Here is an 11,550-nt window from a genome sequence, read left to right as displayed (position 1 = left end):
TAAGTAGTATATCATTTACGTATTAAAAGCAAGAGAACAAAACTTACGCTTAAATTCCCCATCTAATCCAAAATAGATATTTCGTAAATGCATATATATATGCAGCTGCCTTCGTTGGTAAGAGAAGAGGACACAAAACATATATAGAATGCACAAATGTCAAGAAATGCTTTCTTATTGTAATAATAATATTTACAATAACTTTAACCTTTTCTTTCATTTGATTCCTTTTTCACACATACTAATGCGATAAATGATGCAAATAAATCTGTTATAATTAATTATAAGATTCCCATATACAAATGTCAAACAACAATATAGTTATTCCTCCAGGGACAAGTACAACTTACTGCAGTCAGAGAAAACTAAGAAAAAAAAAAAGAAAATGTATATATATATATATATATATATATAAACGACGCTAATTAAAATCAATTGAGGTTTCCCTCTAGTTAGCTAATGATACTCTGCTGACTAAAAATGAACGAATTAAAATTAAAAACATTTGATGACAAAATGCTGGGGCGTCTTTGTAATATGTCCGTATAGTGATGCCATCTCACTGGTGTAGAGTGAGAAAAACACACTATAAAGGCGTTAAGTGTCTGAGTGTTAGCGAGAACGTTCGGGCATACATAAGTAATTAAAAAAGCTAAATTAAAACGGAGATTGCCGCTTTAAAGCAAATAATAGTAAATTAGGGGAGTCATAGCTTGGAGGAGACGAGATAGGACTTTGTCTTTTTTTTTTTTTTTTTTTTTTTCTTTAGAACGTCTCACACTCGTTTAAGCAAGAAGCAAACAGAAATATAAGAAACCAAATTAATTAAATTTATTATAGTTAAACTGATCTTATGATCGTGCTAACATGCTAATAACTCATTTTTTATATGATATGAGAGGGATCTAGATGACTGGTGTAACCATTTCCTGTAATTTGCTCTTTAATAAGGATGTCGCAACACCTACACAATTTACATGCTAATAGAGCGCTTAGTCATAATTTATTGACTAATAGTTTTTCTTTGTTAAATAAATTTTCAGATATGTACTCTACGCACACATCGTCCAGTTATTCGCCTTCAATATCGGATGGTACTCTTACACCGAATTCTTTACATCATCAGCATCTTGGTGTTGTTTCGCACCTAAACTCTATGTATACACATAGCGAAGAAGATTCTGCCTTACATACGCAACGTCATACTCAAACGCAAAAATCCAATGGTTGTTTAATGGATGGCGCTGACTATGAAGACAACGAGGAGAATTTACGCAAAAATAATGATACAAAGACAAACAATGAAGGTACGCCAACTACAAATGCTGCCGACAATAATAATGGTGAACAACAACGCCAGCACCAGCACCAGCATTCCCATCATCAACAACTAAAACAGCGTCAGGGACGTCATCATCGTCATGCAGAGCATGTCATGAGAATTCCTACAAAATTACGAAAAATCGATAGGGATTCAGAAGTTTGCAGTGGTAGTGTTGGTGGCGTTGTTGGTGGTACCACTGGCAGCGGTAACAGTAACAGTAACAATGCCACTAAATTTGATAAGTTGACAGGCGATGGCATTAAGCACAGTGGCAATACGGCCGACGGATCCTATCAATGTCAGTTCTGTGATAAATCATTTCCACGTCTTGGTTACTTAAAAAAACACGAGCAGGTAAGTACATGTGCTTGTGAATTTTGTGTTTATGAACAAAACAAACACAAGGGTGTTGAAATTAAAGTAATTACGAGTTCATGGCATTTAAAAGGGTTGTTAGTTGTCACTTGAAAATTGTTCAACTTGAAAGTTAATAAATACTTGCCTTACTGCTCTCAAAGAAAGGTAGATGGGCGTAAATGATTTTCTTTTTCCATGCGATGATGTAAAGTATTCCTTAATAATACTTCTTTTTTTTTGTTTTTCTTCTCTTATGTAATAGTTGACAAATTTGTATCATTTGTTAAAACAGAAAGAATTTAAGAAAGCTTGTATTCCGTTAGACGTATATGCGAGTATCAATTGGACTTCAGGGGAACCTAAAGTCAGAAAAACAATTTTTTTAGTTACGCAGTGCTTGAGGTAACTTATTGCGCGACCCTACAGGTTTTTTTCTTAACCTTCCTTGTGATTCTTCGTATTCCTCCCCCGCTAGTCTTGGTAATTCTCTTGATCCTAAAAATCATATAAACTAAAAAGGAAATTTTAGACTGACTTAAGATATAAATAAAATTTGAGTCCACGGTTTGTAATTGACTGTCACGGTGAAAAAGGTAGGATGTCTGCGAAAATCTACGCAAGTCTACAAACTTTATCGAAAATGTTTCATCAGACCCGTAAACATTTCGAAATTTCTTTGAAACCTACGTATGAAGCTATTCGAGATGACTCCGAGCCAAGATTCTCTCTGAGAAGAATGTGGCAGATTGTGTGGTGAAGCGTGCTTCCCAAATAGTCCCTGTCGATCGAAACATCTATCCTCTTGTGCACGTGTGACAGAACATCAAGCATATACTTCACTGATCTTGTATGGAACGTGCATGGAGGGATATAGCGTTCCAGCTCAAGTGCCTGGCAATGTGTGTTATCTTTGCTCTAAGGCAACAATAGAAAATTAGCAACAATCAAAATTTTTAATAAAGGAAATGCCAAAGGAGAATTAAATTAATCGATATTTCTTCTTTTACAAGGTATTTCTTATCCCTAATCCACTTCTTAGATATTTTCTGTTCTACTGCGAAAATCTTCGTGAGAAAATTTTCATAGAATCAAACCAGGGTCCTTAAGTAATCTCGAACTTATGAAATTAAATTTCACTATCGCAGGCTTGTTAATCTCGAGAACATCAAAACGATTGATAAGTTAACGGATAATTTTGGGCGCATTCGCCAATCGATTATCGAACACTATGAACCTCTTGAAGTAAAATGTGTTAAAGGAGGAGATAAAAGAAATTTTTTTCTTTAAAAACAACACTAAAAAAAAATTCATTTTCATTGAAAGTTAATGGAAAGTGGAATTGATAGATCATTTTTATACCCATCATCCAAGGATGATGAGATATGTTTAGAAGGATGCTTTGGAGACCTATAGAGAGAGAGAGAGAGAAGTATATGTATTCTTGATTAGTATGAAATTTAAATCGTTTTAAACATGTTTACCAGTCCTTCTGTTCATTTGTCTGTTAATTACTGTGGTCGAAAAAAGAGACAGACGCTGGATATCAATTTGCACTTTTGTTTTAGAAAAAAACGAAAAAGTCATTAACGCCCTCCCATGTATGTAAACTTACTTTTGCCCTTTTTTTTGAGTCTTTTTTAAAATGACGGTGCTGAGTATAAAAGATTCGCAGCCGAACGAAATTTCCTCGTGTGTTATTATACAACTGACCAAAAGCCACTCCAGCCAAACCAGTTGAAAGGAGACCAGCGACCTTGAATTTCACACTGCTTTTTACAGTTAACTTGCTAGCTCTTCCGGATTTAGCAGTGAGCTTTTGATTTTCGTCATGATTTCTGCAGACTTTTAATGTTTACCGCGGTATGACGTTCGCCGTTGCATTTAAGATGTCAAACATTTGTTGAGCCTGGAAATGCTTCATTAAATGAACATAGTGGTGAAAAGCGGAATCGATTTAGCCACTGAGCTATCCATGTGTCTGTATGTCTGTCCAACAAAATTACGACTACTGTTTAAACAATTTCTGTTGAAAATGCAACTTTATCTCGCATATTGCACTTTGCTCACATTGAGTTAAAACAACTACATCTAATTCCCTTAAAATCCTCATGTAAATAAGACATCAAAGCTAAATACGGTTTCTTGGTTGCACGCGTACGTAGCAGGCGTTGTCGAATTGCTTAGAAGTATACTTTCAACTGTAGACAATATGTGTTGTCTACAAAACGGTATACTATCTGTATCGACTGAATGAATCTTTTCGCTATTTTACAAGATATATGAACACATGTCAAACGTGTACGCATGTGTGTAGCACTTGAAAAGTGTAATTTCTTTTTCTTTGTTATTGAAATGCAAGCATGATCGGGGGAGCACACCAGTTTTTTCTCCTCGTATGCAGAACTAATAAATTGTTTTCCAATTCATTCGAGTATTTTTGGACGTACGGGTTTTTGGTTACGGAGTGAGCTATAAAGTAAAATCAAATGATTGCCTCAACCTCAGCGAGAAAACGCGCTATCTGCTTTGAATTAAATCCATTTTGTCTTCTTTTTCGTATACCCTGCTTGTAGTACAAGGGTGTGTTAAATTTTTGTAGATGTATGCAGCAGCCAGAAGGACTTAAGACAGACCTATTTTTTATTATACTGATCTTGTTTGCCTTGTTTTCTTCTAGTCAACCAAATAGGCCGCAATTTATGACATATTTAGAGAATTGTGGCCCAAGGATGAACTCTCTTGAGAATGGTTCGGTACAGACCACTCTTTTGACCGCTTTCCATACTGCGCTATCCACTCTGACCGCTTTCCATACTGCGCAGACCACTCTTTTGACCGCTTTCCATACTGCGCCTTACTTGATCAAAGGTGGGACGGTGTAAGGTATTTAAGGCTTGTCTTTTTTATATGTGGGTACAACATCCCCACATATGTGGATAGAGCGGTGGTGACGTAGGATTGTTGATGAAGGGGGAATAAGACCATTAAGAGAGGTTGAGATTTGTTTGGGAAGCAGAAATGCTAATAAAACTTGAGCTATGAGGAGCAGAGAAACTTATCTGAAGGAACAATAAGAAATTACTTTTTCAGACGGCACTAACGACAAATGTCAATTGAAACAAATTATTTTTATTGTTGTTATGAATTTCAATGTAAGACTAAGTCCTAAAGCACTGGCATCCAAGACTTCGGGCGTTATTGAGCATTCTATCGGACTTGAGGTTTGACCCCACGACCACTGATCGAAATCCTTTTTCAGCAAATAATGTAAACAACCAAAGCATGGAAAATATTTAGATAATGTTTATAGAGATATTAACTAATGCTTTCGCAAGACATTGCCCATGCTTTCCATCTGTGGGGAGTCAAAACTTAACTTAAGAGGAGTATGTAGACTGCTTAGCTTGGCAGATGTTGAAAATACGTTGCTTGTAAGTGCAGTCAAAACTGATTAGGCTTCCTCTGGAATACGCGTCAATAGTCCGATTCTAGATCCGAATTTCAGCCTATAAGCTTTCACGGTCGAGCGATACAATATTTGTTCAAAAGATGTGTTTGCGTTAATTTCCATTTTTTCTTGCTCAACGTCTTTACATTTTCGTTGTTAAGCCAACCGATGGTTAGAAGTGCACCTAAATAGTTTCCCTTAAAATTTGATCTGGATTAAGTATATGAATTTTTGGATGTCACAAAGAAATAAAATAATGAGCAACTATCCTATCTCTGATAATGAGTTCAAATATTTAGACCATAGATGATCAGCTTGTATGTCTGGATTAAAAAAAAAAATGTATATTTTTAAAATCTTTTCATATAAGCTATGCAGAAGGCGTTCAAAATTTGACTCAAGCCGATGACAACCTTTTCCTTTTTTCTTAGGAGATATTTAACAAAATATTTTAGCACACGCAAACACAAAAATACACAAAACGGTTAACAGTGTGATTGCTAACAACGAAATTCTTGCCCTCTACGAAACAAATGTCTATTTGTCATTATGATGAATATTTTGCTAAAACTGCAAAAAAATAAATAAAAACAAAAAAAAAAAAATTGTTACGAAAAATCGGTTGGCAGCGCTACAATAAAATTATAACAGAAGCGTTGTTGTAGCTCGTTTAAGATCGCTATCAAAAGTTCGCAAAATTTCACAAACCACTTTTGATGTTGTCAACCATCATACCGTAGCACGTTCTGCTCTTGTTATGTGATGACAGTAAATTTTCTTATTTCTTATTGTTACTGCTGTTGATTCTGCTGCTGCTGCTGCTGCTGTGTTTGTGTATTGGTATTCAGCATTCAGTTTGGTGATGATCATGTTGTTAAAACGCTTCACAAGCGGAGACAGACGGAGCGAGCAGTTTAAAAAGCCATAATCAACACACAATAATTCTTGACGCATTTAAAACATTGTTGGCGAGTACTGAAAGCCGCCTTAACAATCTGCATACAAATGGGCTAATTTTGCAATGTCGTTAAAAAAAAAAAATAAAAAAAAATAAACCTAATAATAAAGCAAATAAGGTGGTTATGGCGCTGCTTAAGCGCAGCGATGTAGCAACAGTTGGAGAGAAACAGAAAATTTCGGTAATTCTATCGGCGTATAAAACATCAAAGCATTCTAAGCCGCCACCTTAGCGGTAATAATCTAAACTAAACATATGATGATGATGTATTAGAATGTGCCTTCTTATATAAATGCTGCTGTTGCAGTAGAACCGCACCACCACCAACCGCACCATTACCAACACCACCTACAGTCTGACAGTGCATGGTCATAACTCACAAAGTCAGTCACATTAACAGTACAGACCAATAGTAAAAATGAGAGATTTTGGTATGCAAAGGTCGTTTAGTAGTCAGAGAGATATTAATAAATTTTGTTGTTTGTATGCCTCAGTTTGCGACAAGACTAAGCCTATAAACAACGAAGATAAACAAAACAAATAAAACTTGTTTAGTATGCTTAAATGGTTTTCGCAGAATATTTTCAGCTATAAGAACTCAAAGGTTCGGAGAGCTTTAGCATATTTAGATAATACAAGTTGCTGCAGTCTCCAATGCTTCGTAATGATTGCCATCTAAATAAATAAAGTCTTCTTTTTCCTTTTACAAATTAAGCCTATGAAACAGGCAGAGAGCTTTAAAAGGTTATATAATGTCTTCATCATCATTACAGAGCCATGCCGAACACTTGCCTTTTAAATGCGAATATTGTGCTCGTCTATTTAAGCATAAACGCTCACGGGATCGTCATACAAAATTACATACCGGAGATCGTCGTTATCGCTGTCCTCACTGTGAGGCAGCATTTTCCAGAAGGTAAGTTATCATTAATCATACCGGTAGCATTTACAATCAATAGACTTGTTTCTTCTCTTCGTTTTCATTCATTTTCATTCTCATATGGTTAGCGATCATTTGAAAATTCATATGAAAACCCATGACAATCAGAAACCGTTCCAGTGTACGATTTGTAATAGAGGTTATAATACAGCGGCCGCTCTCACTTCTCATATGCAAAATCATAAGAAACAAGCCGCTCTCTTAGCCGCCGGCGGTAATCCTCAAACTCTTAACTATAGTCCTCGATCTACTGGCTCTGCTTCTAGTAATGGCAGTTTGCATAAACGCCGTTACAATCTTGCAATTGAACCGGAGAATAGTCCAAATCGTTTGGAGTTTCCTAAACGAGTGCGCTGTTCGTCATCGAACTTTCTCAAGTGTACATTTTGTACTAAATCCGATTTTGTTAATATGGAACAACTGAACTCTCACATTCAGCGTATGCACGAGAAAGAGTTAATCAATACGATGCCTCAAGCTTCCACCACCACTACACTGCCTGCCGATGGTAACGGTTTCCAGTTGGCCTGCGAGTACTGCACTATGAAATTCCCGAATATACCGACAATGTTTCAACATATGCGTTCCACTCATATCGATCGTCTTGCAAGCCCGAATTCCTACTTTGAGCATTTAAATCGTTTGGCAGCATCAGGCACATTCAGTCCACGTTTACTTACTAACCCACCGTTAAGAAGTTCTGCTAGCACCGAGGAGAATTCCATTAAGGAAGAAACTCAAACCAATAGTCCTAAGACCGTAGAGAATTCGGCAAAAACCAATGAAGATGAACCCACAGATCTAAGCCAAAATAATAGGCATCAGCACTCTCCTCCTCCTGCTGCGCTGCAGGATCCTCCTTCGACAGCTACGGAAAAGCCGGGCGTCTACCTTTGCAATCAATGCAACGCCGGTTTACCAAATTTCGAGAGTTTTCGTAGTCATTTGCAAACTCATTTGGCCCAAAGTCTTAATTTAGTTTGTCATCATTGTGGCTTAGTACTGCGAGAGCTATCCGACTACGAAAGACATGTTATATCGCATTTCCTTATCACAAACTCTGAATACAATTGCCCGAGCAATTGTCAGAAGACCTTCACTAAATCGGATGATTTGCAAAAACATTTAATCGATCAGCATACAGTTACAGTCTACAAGTGCGGAATATGCTCGGATATATTTGACACTAAAGTTGCTTTGCAGGTTCATTTCGCCTGCACGCATGCGGAAGAAATTAAAATTTTTCGTTGCTCAGCTTGCATGGATGTCTTTCGCAATGAAAACGATTTCGGTGTACACGTGAAAACACGTCATCAGGTTGCCAACCCGAATCCGGCCCCTGTTAACAATTTGCAATGCATGTTTTGTACGGCAGTGTGCTCATCGGATCTCGAAATGCAATTTCATTTGGCTGCGCATGCCCGACAATTCCGTTGCCCCTCGTGTCCGGAAACATTTCATGTTGAATTTCTTTTAGATAGACATATGCAAACGCACCACGGCGAACGTGCTGCCGTCCCTCAAAAGGACGGTTTCGATGAGAGCTCCACGTCCACATCGAGAAATAATAGTTTAGCGCCTATGAACTCTTTATACGTTAATGCTTTATTTGGTAAGGCACCGTTAGTGCCTTTGGCGACTCAAAATAACAATAACACAATTTTGGATTACAATATGGCCTTTGCTACGCATATTAATAAAGGTTTGTTCCCTAACGTTGCTGCCCAAAAGTTTTATAATCCTTTGCAAATCGATACGAACGCTATGAAACACTCAGCCTTAATGTATGGTTTAAGTCAGCGTTACTTTGATACAAATCGCTCGGTAATAGATCTATATAATCAGAATCATGCCGAAAAAAATGCAATGACGGGAAATTACTTTATTAGCCCGAAGCAGCCAACAAATGCAGAAGTGCTTAACCGTCCCGAATTGTCGGCTTCACCATTAAGTTCTGCCGGTTTCAGTTGTGGTATATGTGAACGTAATGATTTCCGTACGGAATCTGAGGTACACTCACATCGTAAAATAGTTCATAATTTGAAAACTGGTGTCAGTTTACGTTGCGCTTATTGCTCGGGTAATTTTAAATCACGCAGTGAACTAGAACATCATATGAAAACCTGCCACAATTCCACTGGTAAACATAAATGTTTGATATGCGATGAAATCTTTCCTTCACCTGCCATACTGGCGGAGCATAAGTTGCAGCATTCAAAAGTGGGACAATCAGGCAAATGTTCACATTGCTCGAAAGTTTTGCCTGACGTAGCAGCGTTTAAGTCTCATCTACCCGAGCACAACAACGAAGGTCAAATGCCAGTACAATGCATATGCTGCCGGCAAACATTACATTCCGAGTTCGAGGTGGGATTGCACGCCAAGTAAGCTGCTCTTCGAATACGAGGGTAACATTGTTATCTTTCAATTCTTGACAATTTGTTCTCTTCCAATTTCAGATTTCATGTGAAGTCTTCACAAGTAACCGAGAATGTTTGCGCATTATGTTTAGAACCAATAGCATCTGGGTCTCCGACGGAGGCTAAAGTTTGCGAGAAATGTTGTCGTAAGCATAATCTGAACAATAAATTCAAGCAACCGGAAAACTTCGAACGACCGTCCATGCATCGACAATATGTTGAAAACCGATGCAACCTATGCAAAATGATTTTGCCTCATGTCCAAAAATTGCAAGAACACCTTGTGGAGCATACGTTCGCGGGTTGCGAAGATCGTGGCTTTAATTGTTATATATGCTCCGCGGTGTTTACGGTACCGAGCGGTTTACTTAATCACATGAACGATCACGGTTTGAATGCTCGTCCCTACGATTGTAATTTATGTCCAGAGAAATTCTATTTTCGAGCCGAACTTGATCATCATCTAATTGATCATGATGTACGTGATAAAGGTCCCATAAAAAGTGAACTAGATCGGCCACTAATAAATGAAAATAAGAACGTTGCGACGAAAGGCTGTACAACGGCCAAATCTTTAAAGCTTGCAGAGGTTAAACAAGAGATTATAGACGCTGAGGAAGCAATTAATACAAACGAAGATGATGAATATATTGAGGTAGAGAAAATCAATGAAACAACATCACTGGAGGTAAGAAAGCAAGAGAAGTCCGATTCGGAAAATTCCTCGGATGAGAAGTAATGTGAAGTAAATTTATTTATTTATTCCTTTTATTTTATATACATAAATATATATATATATATAAATTACTGAACTAAACAAGCCAAGCATTTGTGTGTACACATATTTACACTAACACTAATTTAGTTGGAAAGTAGACTCTAAGTATTAACTAATCGTGTAGTTCATCATCATATTGCCCCAGTCTTCTATTTCATAAACAAGTTAGCGTTTCAGTATTATTGTGATAAGCTCTAGAATTATTCGATATTCATTTGTTTTTCTTCTTTTTCTTTTTCGATCAGAAATTGTTATCAAATATTGTTTGTAGATCGAGTTTCAAAGATAAGCAAAAAACCAAACTAAATTAAATTATAATTATTTTTGAAACCTTAAGCATTATAAGGAAATTATTATCATATTTATATAATAATTAATAAATAAATAATAAAAAATATTACAAAATATGAGTTTTGCCTTCGACAAATGGAATTCAACGTAAGATATATACTGTGCAGTAGTGTGATTAAAAGGTCTGCTTCTATATCTTTGCAATGGAAAGGAAAATAATTGTTAAGGAAGCAATGCTTGTAAACCTTTGTACTAAACATGCGGACATATCGATTAGGGGAGACCAGGTGTAAACAGAATGGCTGATCAAAAATTATTGCATATTCCCACCTAGTCAAAGGCAGGGTATAGGAACTGCAACGTTATTTGCAAGTATCCCGGCAAGATATTTGATATTTGATTTATAATGTATGGTTAAACGAAAACTTACATATATATTATTCGCAAGTCTAAAAGAGTAATAATAAAAAGTAGGACAATTATATTCGGTTGTGACCGAATCTTTTATACCCATCATCGTTATCCTAAAAAAGGCAAAAAAGATAAACGAACTAAATTGTCATGATCACATAGGCGTGTGGACGTTAGAGGTGTGGACTTGGAAAGGTTTAAGTCACTTCCAAATTCTTTTGCTAATTTGTTGGTGTCATCTCAATTTCCGCTAACGGTAGAATCGTTATCGCAGATAGTACACATTGCGCAGACTGACACATGGACAAACGAACTGACGGAGAGCTTTAGGTGCATTCCAAACTTGAAACAGGCGAAGGATTTATATACTTTATGCGGTTTTTGAAGTTTGTTTCTGCGCGTCATAAAAGTGTTGAAAACAAATTAATTTTTACGTAATATAATGTTGGGTAAGTGTGATCAATTTTTTCCACTTTTGCACAAGTGCTACAGCGTGGCATACTTGATGAGTAATGAGCAAGGAACTAATTTTTTATTCCTTTTAAAAACAGAGGTGTTTTTAATTTACGTGGCGCTGTGGGCGATTTGGCCCATTCTCAAGGACAGCTTGCGCGCAAGAACAT

At 36.8% G+C, this 11,550-nt stretch overlaps 1 protein-coding gene across 1 annotated transcript; it reads left to right on the top strand.

Annotated features, from left to right (window-relative positions):
- Positions 1–952: 952 nt before the first annotated feature.
- Positions 953–10,186, top strand: LOC119636369 (zinc finger protein 423 homolog). The gene is made up of 4 exons (XM_038031684.1): positions 953–1,678; positions 6,861–7,003; positions 7,096–9,411; positions 9,487–10,186. The coding sequence occupies exons 1-4, from the start codon at positions 953–955 to the stop codon at positions 10,184–10,186; spliced, it is 3,885 nt and encodes a 1,294-aa protein (XP_037887612.1).
- The last annotated feature ends 1,364 nt before the right edge of the window (positions 10,187–11,550 follow it).

The sequence above is a fragment of the Glossina fuscipes genome, unplaced genomic scaffold (genome assembly GCF_014805625.2).
Source record: "Glossina fuscipes isolate IAEA_lab_2018 unplaced genomic scaffold, Yale_Gfus_2 28, whole genome shotgun sequence".
Classification (NCBI taxonomy): Eukaryota; Metazoa; Arthropoda; class Insecta; order Diptera; family Glossinidae; genus Glossina; species Glossina fuscipes.
The sequence above is the reverse complement of the archived record's forward strand: the minus strand, read 5'-3'. Positions and strand labels throughout refer to the sequence as shown.